General features: G+C 35.9%; 1 protein-coding gene and 1 long non-coding RNA gene across 2 annotated transcripts in view; both read left to right on the top strand.

Moving 5' to 3' along the window:
• The first annotated feature begins 4,794 nt into the window (after window positions 1-4,794).
• Window positions 4,795-13,290, top strand: LOC107683699 (zinc-alpha-2-glycoprotein-like). Its single transcript, XM_016479769.1, has 6 exons — window positions 4,795-5,041; window positions 6,011-6,259; window positions 6,913-7,170; window positions 7,681-7,959; window positions 8,159-8,284; window positions 13,220-13,290. The coding sequence occupies exons 1-6, from the start codon at window positions 4,978-4,980 to the stop codon at window positions 13,288-13,290; spliced, it is 1,047 nt and encodes a 348-aa protein (XP_016335255.1). The 5' UTR covers window positions 4,795-4,977.
• A 177-nt stretch (window positions 13,291-13,467) lies between these two features.
• LOC107683700 (uncharacterized) overlaps window positions 13,468-17,363 on the top strand; it is a 12,968-nt gene continuing 9,072 nt past the window's right edge. Inside the window, exons 1-2 of the long non-coding RNA XR_001633756.1 lie at window positions 13,468-13,645; window positions 13,798-13,912. This is a non-coding gene — a long non-coding RNA (uncharacterized LOC107683700). The remainder of the gene's footprint in view (window positions 13,646-13,797; window positions 13,913-17,363) is intronic.

A 17,363-nucleotide genomic window follows, 5' to 3' on the forward strand; every position in this document is an offset into this window, starting at 1 on the left:
CGAAGACGAAAACGGCAGAAAGCGTGTCTTGTTTGTTATCTTTGTTTTGCAAAAGCACAACGTCTTATTGATATTGTGAGTGTATACAAATAAAAGTAGATCCTTCACATTTTCAAATGATGTATTACTCTTAAGTGTATGTGCAAAAATGACAGCGTATTTTAAGTTGTTATCTTGAATGACAATGATCGCACTGGTGTTCTAACAAATAATGCTAGCCTACTGCTACCTATCAGATTATGCTACCAACACTGTATTTTTAATATTGTAAGGTTAGGTTTAGGGTTGGGGGTAGGTGTACATACTAATAAAATCTCAAACCACATTAATATCATGCTATCAGATAGGTAGAATTTCTCGCAGTCTATTTTACCTACTATTTTAATGGCAGGGTCTGACAGGGTATCACTGATTAGGTTAATGTCAGAGCGGGCTTTGCAAAGTAGCTGCCACTTAAATATGTTTCAATAATAAGCCATATTTGAGGTGGATGACTGACAGGTGAGCGTTTGGATATCCTGCCCGATATACTGTAATCACCACAAGGACCAGCCGTTAACAATCTGTCCGTCACAGACGTGGACAGTTTTTTCTGCGGAGTGTCTATTTACACAAAGTGCAAAAAAGCCCACCTTGTTGGCAGAGGCTATTTACACTAACTCCGCCCTCCAACATGTGGTTGGGCTAGGCAACAGTACAAAAGCTATTAAACAACAGCTCCAGTGGCGTAGATGGTAAACTGCGTAACACTTCTTGATGCGATCAACCCGAGTTCGAAACTGCCGTTTGCCGAACTCGTTCTTCTCCATTTTCACATCACATATCACATTGGAAGGGCATTTATTTTCAATAAAAATGATGGAAATAATTGAAAAGTGGAAAATAAAGTGCCTCATGGGTGTTTATCGGGTGTAGGGGTAGGTGTAGGGAGGGCTTTATTGTCCCAATAAGGCTATTTTCTCTTACTGCAAATAGAAGCTGTCTTTTTTCTGTGATTAACCAACTATAAAAATTTTAGTCGACTAAGCCTCTAAACGGGGCAGCCCTATATGAGATACCTTTGTGTGAAAGATGATAGATTTATACAGATTATATAAAAGCTTTAGCTTGAATATATAAAGCAATTTTGCAATTCTCATTTGCTATGATCTTTGTAGTTTGTGATCAAAAAATAAAGCATTTGTGATGTCAAAGTATATACTGTCGAAACATCATACTTTTTGAAATGTCTTTAAAACAATGCGATTTAAAAACAAAACATTAAAAAAGCAAAAGTGTTGAATATTTATAACTCACTCAACAATGAGAACTATAACTACTGAAACTGTTATTAACACTGCTTTTAAAGCCCAATGAGATTCTGTTTCGGAGACTTTCTAACGGAGCACAAGCATTGGGTTCTGAGGTTTTAACAACCACACATCGATGGCAATTCTTCACATAATCATCAATATCTTTTTTCATTCCAATCCAGAAGAATCGTTGTCTTGCTAGTGACAGTGTTCTACTACGTCTTTGATGCCCTACTGCATCATGGATTCCATGAAGAACTTGCGCTTTCAAAGAAGCAGGTACAACAAACAGGTACAGTTTCTTGTTTAGCTTCGGATCTCTTTTCATCTGATATAGCACACCATTACAGACAACCAGTTAGTCTTGGTGCTTCAACAGTGTCCGCACACTTGTGGATTCCGTTGCTTGTCCTTTCTAAGATGGTTTCCGACATCTCTCAATATAATACAGAATCTGACACAAGGTGATGTCCTGTCCCTGCACATTTATGATGTTGCTGAGCTGCAAAGGAGGGTTAAACTGTTGCGGTTGCGATATGGCTGGCACTGTCCCCAATACTTCGCTTAAACCCCCAGCAGCGTGTGAAGCTCCCAGAAGAACCTGAAGGCAAGAGTCCATCCCTGGTTGGGTCATAAGAACCTTCGCAATCTCCCTGCACCACCTGATGGTTATTTGCGCACTTGAAAGCATCTTGGACAGAGTTGTCAACAACACCACTAACATCCTTTAAGAGAGTTAAGTATGGTTCAGTAATAAGGCAATGTCCTACGCAAAACTGGACAAATGGCTCACGGCTCAAAACATCCGCAACAACATTTTTTTGTTCCCATCAAGTCGTGGTTTAGTCAGAATATATGTAAGAGGATTATTGTCAGTCCATGCCGTAAAGTGCCGTCCTCTCAGCCAATGGCTAAACTTATCACAGATAGCCCACTTTAAGTTAAGTCACCTTTATTTATATAGCACTTTTAACAATACAGATTGTGTCAAAGCAGCTTTACAGTATTAAATAGGAAAATAGTAAACACTCAATTTTCATGCAATTTCACTATTTACATACATACATACATACATACATATCTGACATCAGAACAGAAACATTTAAATAAGACTTAGCAATAAATAATAATGATGTGTATGAATCTGGAACAGAATATTTATGTGCATTATACTCTTTATATACAGCTGTATAAAAAAAAAAAACTACAGACACCAAACTCCAGCTGCTGCATTTTGGGCCAGCTGGAGTTTGTTTATTAAGTGTGCAGAACAACCACCCAATAAAGCACTACAATAATCTAACCTTGAGGTCATGAACGCATGAATTAACGTTTCTGCATTTGACATTGAGAGCATAGGTCGTAATTCAGATATATTTTTGAGATGGAAAAATGCGGTTTTACAAATGCTAGAAACGTGGCTTTTGAAGGAAAGATTGCAATATACATCTAGGATGTCTTGAGGGTGAGTAAATCATGGGCTACTATCCCTTTTCTGAGGGGGCAGTCATGGCCTAATGGTTAGAGAGTCGGACTTGTAACCCAAAGGTTGTGGGTTCGAGTCTCTGTACCGGCAGGGATTGTCGGTGGGGGGAGTGAATGTCCAGCGCTCTCTTCCACACTCAATACCACGACTGAGTTGAGACCCTTGAGCAAAAATGTAGCAAAGCACGAACCCCCAACTGCTCCCCACTGCGTTGTGTGTTCATGGTGTCTGTGTTTGTTCACGACTCACTGTTGTGTGTGCGCACTTGGATGGATGGCTTAAATACACATATTCCAAGTATGGGACATAGCTTGTTCCATAACCATGTGTCACGTCCTCCTCCTTCAAGTCCTTCAATACATAATGCATTAGCGCCCCTGCTGGACAAATCTCAATATACACTCTACCCATACAACAAGTTGATGCACAAAATCAGCTCCCCGATAAAGAGGTGGACTGGCACAAAGTATTTTATGTATTTTGTAAATACAAAAATACTAATCTTAAATGTATTTAAATACAAATTACATTCGATATTTTCCAAAGGCTTTAAAATGCAAAATAGCATTTTGTATTTAAAATATGCATTTAAATGCATGTATCTGAAATATTGCCCATCTCTGTCCATATTCCAGGATGACAATATCAAGATTCACTGGACATAAACTGTGAAATAGTGAGAATGAGGAATCATTTTCACAAATGAATTGATCACCACAGAGTCCTGAGCTTAACCCAATTGAAAATCTTTAAGATGCACTGGACTCGACTAAAGAGCAGGCTGACAATATCTCGGCCAAAAACTAATGCAACACTTGATGAAAATAAATGCAGTGATGTTATATAATGTTGTTGCAACAATGCCACAATGAAAGCACAATCTTATCAAAGCTAAAGATGGTCCAATGAAACATTAGAGTGTGTGGCTTTTTTTACGCAGTGTCAAGTCGACTCCAGCACATCCTGAAGGCTTTCAGTGGGGTTATATGGTTAGGACTCTGTGGAGGACAATCTCTCACAATTTGTGCCTGATGAATCTTGACATTGTCATTCTGGAATATGGACATGGGTACATCTTCAGACTTGTCCAAAAGTAGTACTACATCTTCCTCTCTGCCATTGCTTTTAAATCACATTTGCAGTCACATGACCAGTCATGACATTTTGAATAGCTTTACTGGTATTGAATAACTACATTTTCATTTTGTGGGTGAACTATTCCTTTGAAATTATTTAAAAAATTTAATTCTTTTATCATAAGATTCTGTTATCATACTGAATAAATAATTGTGTGGCTCTCAAATTTTTTTTTTTTTTACATTTTCTTTGTTGTTGTTTTTAAATTCCTGCCATTTTCGGCACTGATCACTATAAGCTGAAACCAACATTTTGGACCTTGGATTCTCAGACTTTTCAGCAGATATGGTTATTTGTTCTTCTTAGTGTGCAAGAGTTTACAGTAAACTGCACTAACACTTTTGCAGCTTAATTTCAGCAAATGCTTTTTTTTTCTCACTATACTAGAGAATTCTGAAACAGTTATATTGAAATCACACAATTATCACACTTCTGAAAGTGTACCCATAACACATACACATTACATGTGTTAATATGAGAGTAATATGAAAGAACTGCAGTCTATGCAAAGTTATACACACTTTTATTATTCACGTTATGACATGTAAACCAGGAAGAGACATGATTGCATTTGCAAGTCTTTGTAAAGAACTTTTTTTGTATGGTAAATATTATTTATTAATCAAAAGCATGTGCCAGAAGCTGTTCATTGAGCTCAACTTGTATAAAACATGGGCTATTTATGATCATATGTGTCTGTCACATAAACCATAGTGGCTTTTGGGAAACGCAGTGCTGGTCTCATATTTTACGGTAACAATCTCATTCTACAATAAATCAATCCGATCTTCTGTTTATCTTTTTAGCAAATAAAGATTTTTTCCCCTGAGGTATGTCAAAAAGCGTTTAAAGAAGATGTTGTTGACAATGTCTTTCATTATATGGGTGAAATATACGGTTGGAAAACGAAAGTGTAATTTCATCAGCAGCCAGTGAGGGACAGCAATGCCCTCAGCAACACCTGGAAGAAGCGTTATAAACTTTCACTTCACTGTTGATCTGTTCAGTGCGCGGGACTGAAATATACATAACTGAAATAGTTCGTTTTCTGTGCAGACAGGAATGTTTTGGCTAATTGTATTATTTCTTTTTATTTTCATTTCTCCTCAAAGCAATGCGAAACAAGGTAAGCACAAAATTTTCCGGTCAAATTTGGGACTTATACGGTTAGTACCCCCTAATGAAGGCTAGTTTACTGGTTGGAATGAAAAGATTGACTAAACTGCATCAGTAAGCTTTCAATCAGTAAGTCTTGATTTACCTGACAGACATAGGCTTATATTATAATGTTGACTAGTACAATGCTTACATTTACATTTTAAAAGAACATTATGTGAATAAATTACATTGTTAGCTGTCTTTAAAGCGAACCTGACCTAAACAGCTCTCATCTGCCTGCATAGCAAAATCAATAATAATAATAATATCTAATTTATATATATATATATATATATATATTATTATTATTATTTTTTTTTTTTTGAAGGCTTTATTTATTTCAAATACAGTTTCAGAATGTTATTTTCAGATAAATAAAAAAAATCATCATGTTGTTGCTTGTTTCCATTACGTTGTCCTTGTTTTGTTGCTTTGTAAGTTTCCGGTGTGGTTTGATTCTGCTGCTGGTTTGCTTGTTGTGCACTATCGGGCCACAGTCTGTACACTCTCAGAGAAAAGGTACAAAAGATGCCACTGGCCCGGTACTCTTTCAAATGTTACTTAATTGCACTATTTGGGTACTAAAATGTTCTATTTAGGCAGTATGCACCTTTAAAGTACTAATATGCACTTTCAGGGATAAATAAAGAATAAAGGTGCACCTTTTGAAAAGGTAAGGCTCTAGTGACAGCTTGTGTATCGTTTTTTCTGAGAGTGTAGCTATGTTCAGCTTTAAGAACAAATGCTGGAACCAAATGGATTTCGTTTCTGACTAGCTGGTAGTTACTAAAGCCTCTAGTTTGGATTTTATGTTCCAGTTTAAGTAAGAACTTACAAATGACAGGTGCGACCCTACATCATTTTTACATGCTTGCTGGCAGAAGAAAAGCTTTTTGCGGTTTCTTTTATTGTGGTTTGTGCTTTTTATCTTCCTCAGAGAAACACTGCCTGCACTACATGTATACAGGCTTAACCAAAGCTGGTCCATTTCCTGAGTTCATTGCTGAGGCTGAATCTGATGACAAACAGATTGTTCGCTACAGTAATGAAAAACACGCCTGGGAAAGAGACAATCTGACTGTAGATGACTGGAGCAAAGCTCCTGCAGAACCACCTGAAACTAGAGAAGAGTTCTTAAAACATCTATATGATCTGTCAAAGTGCAAATACTCTGCAGTGTGTTCTGGTGAGTTTAGACCTTTTCTCTTATCAACATCTGAGCGCAGGAATAAAAACAAAGGTGTCATTTCATCAAGTAGCCACTTTGAGGATCCCTATACCATATACCCTCAAAAGGCACTCACTCCCAAGTGTACACCCACAAATTATTAAGTTATTATAAGAAGTTATATATTTTTATTAAGAAGTTATTATAAGAACTAACCCAGGTGAAAAAAGTGCACTTCCATAGTGTACTTAAAGTGCTCTGTTTTCACACTCTAATTGTTTACTTAATATACAAAAAAGTTTACGTTTTTTCACTGTAAACTGTACAATGACTTGTTCTTTTACACTTCTAAAAAATTTAATTTTAACAATTTTAATTAAATGTAATTACAGTTATTCACTGTATATAATATGGAAACTTACTGTTAACCAATTAACAGGTTTTTACTGTAGCAATTTTACAGTCTTTTCCTGTTAAGATCACAATCCTTTTTTACAGAACTTTTCTCTTATCAACATCTGAGCTCAGGAATAAAAACAAAGGTGTCATTTCATCAAGTAGCCACTTTGAGTATCCCTATACCCTATACCCTCAAAAGGCACACACTCCCAAGTGTACTTAAGTGTAATTACACACACACACACACACATAATGATTTTGTGTGATTTTAGAGTTTCACGTACTCCAGAGAATAGTTGGCTGTAAAGTGGTGAAACTTCCTAATGGAACAGTGACGAATCTGAAGGCTTTTGACGAGTATGCATACGATGGAATAGATCTCCTTACCTTTCATTACAACCACCCGCTTCCGTGGATGGATAAAGACATAGAAACCAAAATGGATCATCAAACTGGACGAAACCCATTCCTCATGGATTTCCTCAACAACTGCACTAAGTGGATCTCCACATTTAACAACACATATAAGAGTAAGTTCTGATCGCAATTAGCTCATGTGTGTTTGTGTTTTTGACTCTTTCTAATTCTGTCTTGGTACAGAGGTTGTTTATCATCATGACATTAAGACACTTTAAGCCATGTTTAAATATTCTAACCTGTATGACTTTTACTGTAAAAAAAATAATCCACCTCAACTTAAAAACTTAATTTGCTGCCTTAAATTTTGAAGTATAACCAAATTATCTGTACAACTAATTTCTTGACTTGTTTTTATGTAAAGGCATCTACTTCAATCTCATATACTGTACCTTAAATGATGTTGAAATTGGTAAAATTATTTTGATGAGTTGAAGTATTGGAAAAAAAAAAAAAAACATGTTGCCATGACTTATATATCATATTTTTTACAGTGTTCTTTCTGGGACAAAAAATTTGATTTTGTTTTAAGGAAAGTAAGAATGCAACTTGTTGACAGCACAGAAAGCAGTTACAGAAAGTTTAATGTTTGTTGTTAATTGCATTATTATTTTCTGCTCCAGGTCAACCAGATGTTCGTGTCTTTGCAAGAAAAGCTCCTGATGATCACAGTAAGCTGAATCTGAGCTGTCTGGCCACTGGTTTCTACCCCAGAGATATTGAGATGAACATCAGATTGAACAGAATTAACACTGAAAACCAAACGTCATCTGAAATCAGACCAAATGATGATGAAACCTTTCAGATAAGAACCAGTGTGAAGATTGACAGAAACCACAAAGGATCTTATAGCTGTTTTGTCATTCACAGCAGTCTGACAGAACCAGTTTCAGTAGAATGGGGTAAATATCACCAGAAATACAGTCACTCACATATTTGTAACATGAGAACATGATAATGCTGTTATAGATTAATGTTGCTGGCCCCAGACAATTTAATTTAAATTGCCTTAACGCATTTCAGTAGTTTCTAATGTTTATTTAAAAAAAGAAAACATTTATTATACATTCATTATGTATTATTTTTATTTTAATTTTGCAGATGGAAAATGTTCTAACTGTGATCCAGACCCTCCACGGTCTGCTGCAGCAAGAGTATTAGTAGCGGCATTTCTAGTTTTTCTTATTGTGATTGGTTGCTGCATCTACAAAAGGAGAAGATCAAGTGGTGGGTTATAAATATTTAGCATGATCATTGTTGCATTAAACCTCTAAATATTCTTGTTTTAAAGGGGTCATAGGATGCCCATTTTCAAGTTGATATGATTCTTTGGGGTCTTAATGAAAAGTCTGTAACAAGGCGATTTGCAAAGATTCATTAAAAAAACCTTACACTCACTCCTTCTGTAGATGAGGCTGGATCATGAATGATTCGCGCGAACATAGACGCATTTATGTAGATCGGGGGTGCATTCTCTTCAGAAACAAACGTAATCCACTGCGTCTTCAGCTCTCAGATGTCGGAGTAAATGACGACTGCTATGTTCATTATTACATCCTGTCTGTCTTTGTGCAAAGAAGAAGAGAGTAGGAAAAATCAAATCCAAATTCAATCCAAACTGCAGGTACATTTATTGTTGTGTGTTTTGATCAAGGGCTCAGTAGTGATGGACTGGGAAGTGAACAGGTTCATGAGCACTGATTAGAAATTATATATATATATATTTTATTGTGGTGCATTCTGGAGAGGAATACTATTCTTCAATTCCAGCTCCATTCTGCAAGAAGGTTTTGTTTTTCACTTTAATCAGAATATTGCATGAAATACTTTGCTTATTATCTTTCTTTATGCTAAGTTGATTTTTTTATTTTCACATTTGAGACCATTTCAAACATTTCAAAGAATGAAAAATACAAAAAATGTGTAACTTGAAATCTAGTTCTCTATTCTCTGGAAAAATGACATGGTCACGAAATGCTGTATAACCAACCAAACTGATTACTGTACAACTGAATTTATTAAGTTGCTTTTTCAAAGCAAATGATGAAGAAATGTATACTTAACCACTTGTGGTCACCGAGCTGTATTCACAGTTATTGTAGTCTATCTTGTGTTCTTTGCTGTGTTCTTAACCCTACACACAAAGATGCCAAGGTGCAAAGTACTGAAGAATTATATTAAAAACGTTTCTATATGAATTTATATTTTTAAGAGCTACTATATATAAAGATCAGATTCACTGAATTATTGATGGACTTCTTTTCTTCAAATGAGTGAGAGGGAATTATTATTCTGACATTTTATACTTCAAGTTAATAAAGTCAGTTCTATTTTATTTGTATATTTTGATGTCCAGTCTCTGTATATACATTGGTGAAGCATTGAATATATCACTAATTTCTAATCAAAGCTTGAATTTGACTCAATCTCAAATGACAGTACTGTACAGACTCAACTGATCTTAACTGAAATTACAGACACTGAAATCATTTTTAACTACTAATTATAATCAACTTTTCATATAAAAATCATATTTGTCATATAAAAAAAAAATATGCAGCAGAAGAAAAGACATACATATTTCTGGAATATTTCTACTGCAAATGTTACCGTGAAACCTGCATTTTATTTATTACAAAATACACACATTTTTCAGAGTAAATTAAGAAAATGATATATCATATTTTGCGGATTTGCTGCCTTGCAGGATTCCAAATACAGAAACAAAATATTTTATTTATCTTATGTAATGGGAAAAACAAATAGAGAATTAAGCACACATGTTGATTATCACAGTACTAACCTAAAATGTGATGTATGGCCATGACATACACCTGTTACCAGGTACAATTATATTTTACGATAAATTCCATCAAGATTGAAAATCCACATAAGATCATACAAATGTTTTCTTATAGAGAGCCATTTGATAGGGTGAAGCTAGGCAGCATTTGTAATAGTGTTTCAGTAATAACTGTTTTAGTGATTCAGCGTTTCAAGCTTCACAGCAGCCATGATTAAGGCTGAATTTATGTGGTGTATCTATAGCCTAGGATTTAGTATATCTATATGTATGCTGCTGAAATTAAGGTCCTTCTTTTCAAATGTTGTTTTTAAATCCTATCTGGAGACTTATTTATTTTTATCTTGAGTTTGTGAACAGTTTGTCTTTGGTTTTGGCAGCTAATTTGTCTGTGTGTGTGTCTTTATTCATTGTAATTTAGGATGTTGCATTGATTATCTGTTTCTCTATAATGTTCCTGTAGCAGTTAATCATGATCACAGTGTTATCAATGCCATTGTCATAGATTTAATTCCCAGAGAAAACATGTATTGATCAAATTTACAAGCTTGAATGCATTGTACAAGTCTCTTTGATAAGTTTCTGACAAATGCATAAATGTGCCTGTTTGGACAATGTGTTGTGTTCAGTGTGCAATATCAGAAATAAATGTCTTAAGTGTGAGTTTATGTATGGAGCAACATGATATGTGTTGCGTTTATAATTTTGTTCAGTGTATATTAGGTTCTCGTCAAGGAGTAAGACAGGAAGATATTCCACTCAGTTATGCCCTCTGGAGGTCTGCAGCCAAGGAAATAGAACTCAAAAACACGCTATAGAGCACTATGAAGAGCATGCCAAACCAACAGGTGACGCATCAGAAGCCTGAAAAAAGGTTATTACTGGTTTCGGTAGAGATAACAGCGCATGCTCAGATGTCATAAGCCAAAATCTCCAGTTTCGCTGTCTATATTATAACACTGAAACCAGAATTTAAAAAAATCTTCACCCTGGCAGAAGTTTTCAAAAAAGGTTCAGTTTCAGTGACCTGATGCTGCGTTTCCATGTGGATGAACGGCCAAACCGCTTAGAAGAAGCTGCGGTTTTGAAAATACCCACGCTCGTGTGGACAGGGCCTCAGTGTACATATGTGACCATACTACAGGATGTTAAAAGTAACACTGAAGCAGTGTTACAGTTAATTAGGTACTTAAATGATTAATTGACACCTGATGATAATGAGCAGAATCACTGGAGGAAAGAGAAACACAAGAACTACGACTTCAATTGCAGTCTTCAGATTCATACAAGCTTAATTAAAAACACATCACAAAACAATTTAAATTTGTTGAGTTCTAAAATCTAATTAAAAACATTTATTTTTTTTTTCACTTCAGTGCATCACTATTAGAAGTGAGTTTAAACTCAACCTGCACGTGTTGAAACAGAAACTCTGTGACTTCCTGATCACCGTTTTCAAGCATCTGCATTGCCACCTCATTTGCATATTTTGCAATGACGGCCGGAAGCAGCTCAGTGTGCACGGAAAAACTTGCTCTCACAGCACAAGGATAAGAATAAATTCCACCGATCATGCACAAAACGTCATCACACCCACACAGTACATTCCCTGGTGTTAATTTAATACCAGTATGTGGCCACATCTACACAAAGCAAGAGATTTCCCTATCTGATCTTTTTTTTTCCTTGTTCTAAAAAAAATTCAGTAAACACGGTGTCGTCTCAAGAAATATCTGCGTACACACGAAACGACTGAATTCGACTCAAAACGATGTAATATACATACCAGTCCAGTATGTGGCATTGCAATTCTGCCACAGAGATACACTAAAAACTAAGAAAACTTGGAGCATGCACACAAACCTGGGCTGTATCCGAAATCGCCCCCTATACTCTTAAATAGGGCACTATTTGAGGGGACAGCCATTTTTAGTGGTGTCTGAATCCTTAGTGGACATTATCGAGTTGTAAGGATCCACCCACCGGCCCAAAAAGCAGAGTCCAGCGGCCTGGTTGAAGGTTTAATGCATATTTGGTCTTTTACTTGCACTTCTGAATTTATCAGGATTTAGTTTAAAATTTAGTCTAGCTCCGTGTTCAGTCTGACTCCAATTTTAAATGAGCATTAAATTTAGGTAATGTTTCTAATTAAAACTGTTCACAAATGTCGATTATGTATTAATTTAGATATTTGATTATTCCGGACTCACTATACTTTCAATTATCCGTTCACTGGGGACCTAATGTCTCTTTTAAGTCTCACGTTGGCTATAGGTGGACCTTACGATCACAAACTCGCCAGTCTGATGCTAGTCAGAGGGTGTAGGTAGACTTATACCTGTTTTGCCTGCCGCCTACTGCTTGCTTATGACAAAAAGTGTTGTTTACTTCGTCTTTTCCCGTACAAGCTGCTAGCACCATTGATAGACAGAAATCTCTCCGATGACGTGCCCACTGCTCCTATCATTCATGAGCCTTCAGTTTGACCTATCCTGGCCGTAGATTTGCGGTAACAAAAGCCTCCTCACAGTCTACTAGTCATGATGATTTCAGCAGAGATCAGAATAAATCAAATATAAAATTGTATTATTGGTCAGGTAAAATTGTATCATGTCAATTACACAAAGAAACAATTAGAAGCCAATTTAGAAAAGATAATGCAATTGTGAATCAGATTGTAGCCGCGTGGCAACCCTGCTCCTGTACATAGACACTGTAGCTATATGGGAAACAGCCAAGTGTTCCACGCAGGAGACAAACAAATTTAACATAGTCACACATGTAGCAGTTATCCTAATTTAACATAAGACACATGTTCTAAAACGCATAGCAAAGCACTCAAGTGTTTTAGAGAATAAACTTAACTAGCCTACGCGCACATGTAGTAGAACAAACAACTATACAGTGTGCACAATGTGTTTAACACAATTACATTTTTGAATAAAAATGAAATGCATACTCGACTTCAGGAAGATACATAGTATGGAGCATATGAAATACAGAATAGCCAAGTAGTGTTTTGTCACTTCCCTTATATACTCAGACCAGACAACAAAGAAATCTTCAAATCAGTTGTAAAAACATAAAAGAAGGTTGTTAGGTTCGGTGATCAAGGGTCACACCTGGCTGGAGATAGATGAACATTCCCACAGACCCCTAAAGAGGGACAGCCCCCCTCCTCAGCAGAACACAATTCTATAATTATAATACATGTGACTACTGTGAAATTGAGACCATTTTACCAATCGCACAAAGTCCTTTAAAATGAAAAGTTTACGATCATGAACTCTGAAGATATAATAAATGTTTTATGTGAGCATAGCAGCTTGAGTTCTTGGCATTTCTCTGTCAACTTTTAGTGACCTGGACCATGTACCCAGGTGAAGGGGCCGACGAGCAAATGGTCTTTCTTCCAGGTCTTCCTATCTGATAAGGAGATCAAAGCCCATTGTTTTGTGGCATGGCCTATGCATTGCGAGAGTTCCTGAGTTTTGGCTTCATGAGGAGTTAATTTCATAAGGAAATAATTTCACTCCTTGCAAAAGGTTGAGGAAAAGGAAGAGCTAAAAACTACTCTCATGCAATGTTGATACTCAGAAATAGATTTACATGAATGTCTTTATGTGGAATATGTGAAGCTGCTCAGAAGTTATTCAGCACACATCAGCTCTGAGATCTTCAAGCTCCACAGAACTTCTACAGATTCTTTCTGTCATTGTGAAGAAACATCTTGATGTGTGTGCTGTTCCTGGTGATCTTCTGCTCCAAGCAGTGCACTTCATATGGTGAGGGCTTTCATTTAGAATCCAGACAAAATATATTATTTTCAGACAATTTATGGCACGTTTAGTTTCATTTGTTGCATTTGCACAGGTTTGGCTAATGTTGGTTTTATACCCATTCTCTCCTAAAACGATTTTTTTAATTTCACCAACAGCTGCTCATGCAGCTCCTGTGTGGTGTTGCTTTGATTTTATTGACTTTCAAATTCCATCCAAAAGAATTGTCAGTGCTGTGGAGACAGATTCACGTTGCCCTAACGCTGCCATTGTGTAAGTATTTAAACTCTGAAATATAGAAATGTGCTCCTTTTATAGATGAATCATAATCAGATCAGTTTTGAATAATAATCATAACATTTTTGCTAACATGATCCTCACAATAAAGGCATTTTCTTTATCTATACTTTTTTGCACTCAGCTGTTTTTTATCTTTGTTTTTCAACCATGGGAGCATAATCCAAGGTTATTTTGTGGCATGATTGCTACAGGGGTAGTGCTTTTAACTCAACTTCTTTTTTTGTTTTTTTTTCTTGGCAGTGCTGTTACTAGTGATGAGTTGTAGGGATGAATTATTGTTTTAATATGACTGACAATATTATTTTAAAGTTAAAGTAAACTCCCAGGTAAAACTGCCTCTAACAGAAAGAAAAGCTGCAGTTTTCCTATCTTTAGATTTGCATATTTTAGTTGTGTGAAGCAGTTTAACTGGTGGTCAGAGAGCTCTCGGATTTCATCAAAAATATCTTCATTTGTGTTCTGAAGATGAATGAAGGTCTTACAGGTTTGAAACGACACGAAGGTGAGTAATTAATGACAGAATTAGTATCCTTACTGTAGTTGTCAAAGTGGCTAAAACACATGAAATTGAATTCTGAACTGTTTTGATCAAACACAACTTTGTTTTATAGAACTAAACGTGAAATACGTGGTATATGAGGAACAAGACCACAATCATGTAGGCCTACCATTTCTTATGGAGTCATCTGAAGTGACACAGTGAACTCTGCTGTGTCACCAGTGTTGGGCAAGTTACTTCCAAAATGTAATACATAAATGTAATAGTTGCTGTCTTTTGAAAGTAATTAGTTACATTACAATATTACTGTCTCTGAATTGTAATGCGTTACACTACTTTTGAGTTACTTTCACCAAAATATCCACAGAAGTATTATAAAATGCCAAAATGTAGTTTATTGCTGCTCATTCTACACCCAGTGGAGGGTAATGTGGTAGGTCTATATTGCATAAAATTATAAAATCATATTTAGATGCCGGTATGTAGGTCTACATTAATGTTACGTTGTAGTTTAGGTTAAACACAGATAACCAGAAACCGCATTATTACATTCATAACACCGGTAAATAAAGAGAAATGTTATAATGTACAAACAATAAACACAATACCTAGCCTATAGGCAATTTTGAACGGTTTCAGAAGAAAACAAGAATGAAAAATATAAGTTGCTAAACAAGCCAAAACGAATTAGGCTAATCAGTGGCGGCGCTAGGGCGGGGCTTGACGAAAAAGGGCTTGACGAATGGGCTTGGCCATCAGAAACTTGCTTAGCCCCAGCACAGCCCCCCCAAGGATTTACTAATGATGTTCCCTTATTTTTGCTGTTACTTTCATTAACATTAAAAAAATAAACATAAAAAAAAATTTGCCTAATATGTGGCCTATAAACGATTGATATTATGGGGGAGGGGTCAAGCAACACAAGCAAGCAACGCGCAAACTGTGCGCAAGAGTTATGCCGGTGAAAGGTACTGGAATAATGGAACCAGATACCTAGTCTGTCCAATACTTAGTCTGTCTAAAAATATGAGTGTTGTAAGGGCCAAAGTTGGCATGCCAGTGGAGGACCACATTCTGTGTGATTGCAGCATATATTGTGATGTTACCACCACGTTGACCTGGGACATTCAAAATAGCTCTGTGGCCAACCATGTTTCTCCCTCTCCCTCTTACAGCAACACTGCCTTTAATTTTTGTTGAAGGCAAAAAATCACCTGTTGCCTTTTTATAGTGCTCACACCTGATTGTTGAGTTTACGGTTAAGCACCTAAGTGTCTGCACACCTGACGGCTGTGTTTGATCAATTGGTTCATATGTGTGGTATTTTGGAAAGCAGTGTCTTGAAATGACAAAGAAGTGACATCAGGTTAGATTTCTGTGTCTGATGTGTGTTTAGTGTCTTGCAAAAAGTGTGAGGCTGAGAATGTGCTTATAGTTGTGCAGATCTGCACTGTGGTTTTGCTCTTTGAGTGTCAGGTTTCACTAACTGTGTTATTTTTAATTTTAGTGTGCAAGCAATCATAAAAAAAAACTAAATAAAAATGTTTTCAGTGTTAAATGTGTTTGTTGAGAGTTCTGTTCAAATAAACAGCAGTAAAACTAAGAAATGACACGTGTTTTTTGCATTTTCTGTCAAAAAAACTATCGTTAGCAATGCTAAACCTCCTCAAACACAACTGTATATGTGCAACGTTGTCAGATCTGTTCTCACAGCTTCAGAAAAACAAAAAAATGGTTTCATATCTGTGTCACACAATGAACAGTCATGATTTCCCGACTGACTGCATTAAAATCATACAACTAAAACCACAAAAATATGTGACCCTGGACCACAAAACCAGTCATAAGGGTCAATTTTTCGAAATTGAGATTCATGCATCATCTGAAAACTGAATAAATAATATTTCCATTGATGTATGGTTTGTTTGGAGAGGACAATATTTGGCCGAGATACAACTAAGTTAAATGATAGACATTAATTTTCAGGGATACAAACTACTTCTGGCATTTTCGAATGTCTTAATGCCATTTACGTTATTCGTCACAACATAAGATAAGAGTGAATGTTTGTAAATCTAATATCCAGGCTTTCTTCTGTAATTTCAGGTGTCTAAGAAAATGTTTTTAAAAACCCGTAAAATATCATTCTCAAACTTACTCTAGAACACTGTAAATCGGAAGACTTAGTAACAACCGTCAAGTGCCATGATTAGGAATTATAGCCTAATAAAAAAATATAATTTGCTAGCCTGTTTCACATGCATCACACACTGGCAGTCAAATGTTTAAAATAATTAAATTTAAAATAATAATTACGACTTTTTATTTATTCATTTATTTTTTGAAAGAAGGCTGAATTTATTTGATCAAAAATACAGTAACAGATAATACTATGAAATATTACACTTAAAATAGTGGTTTTCTATTAAACATATTTTAAAATGTAGGCTAATTTATTTCAGTGATGCACAGCTGAATTTTCAGCATCATTCCTCCAGTCTTCAGTGTCACAAGATCTTCAGAAATCATTCTAATATGCTGATTTGCTGCTTAATTATTATCAGTTATTATTTGTGATCAATTATTACTAATGGTCCTTATTATTATCAATACTGAAAACGTAATTTTTTAAATATGTTTTTGCTTAATATTTTTGTGGAAACTGTGATAGGCCCTACAGTATAACGGGCACTTCTCGTGTTTACAGTTGGAAGCTGCATCAGATTCAGACACAATCAGAGCTGCAATATTTTTTCTCGTATACTGTTCATTTCAGACTGAAATCATCAGAGATCTTGTTTACAATAAACTTCAGCTGCTCTACATATCATATAAGTGAAGTGACATGTGGCCAGGTATGGTGACCCATACTCTGAATTAGTGCTCTGCATTTAACCCATCCAAAGTGCACACACACAGCAGTGA

This window comes from Sinocyclocheilus anshuiensis, unplaced genomic scaffold, assembly GCF_001515605.1.
Source record: "Sinocyclocheilus anshuiensis isolate Anshui unplaced genomic scaffold, SAMN03320099.WGS_v1.1 scaffold3707, whole genome shotgun sequence".
Taxonomy (NCBI): Eukaryota; Metazoa; Chordata; class Actinopteri; order Cypriniformes; family Cyprinidae; genus Sinocyclocheilus; species Sinocyclocheilus anshuiensis.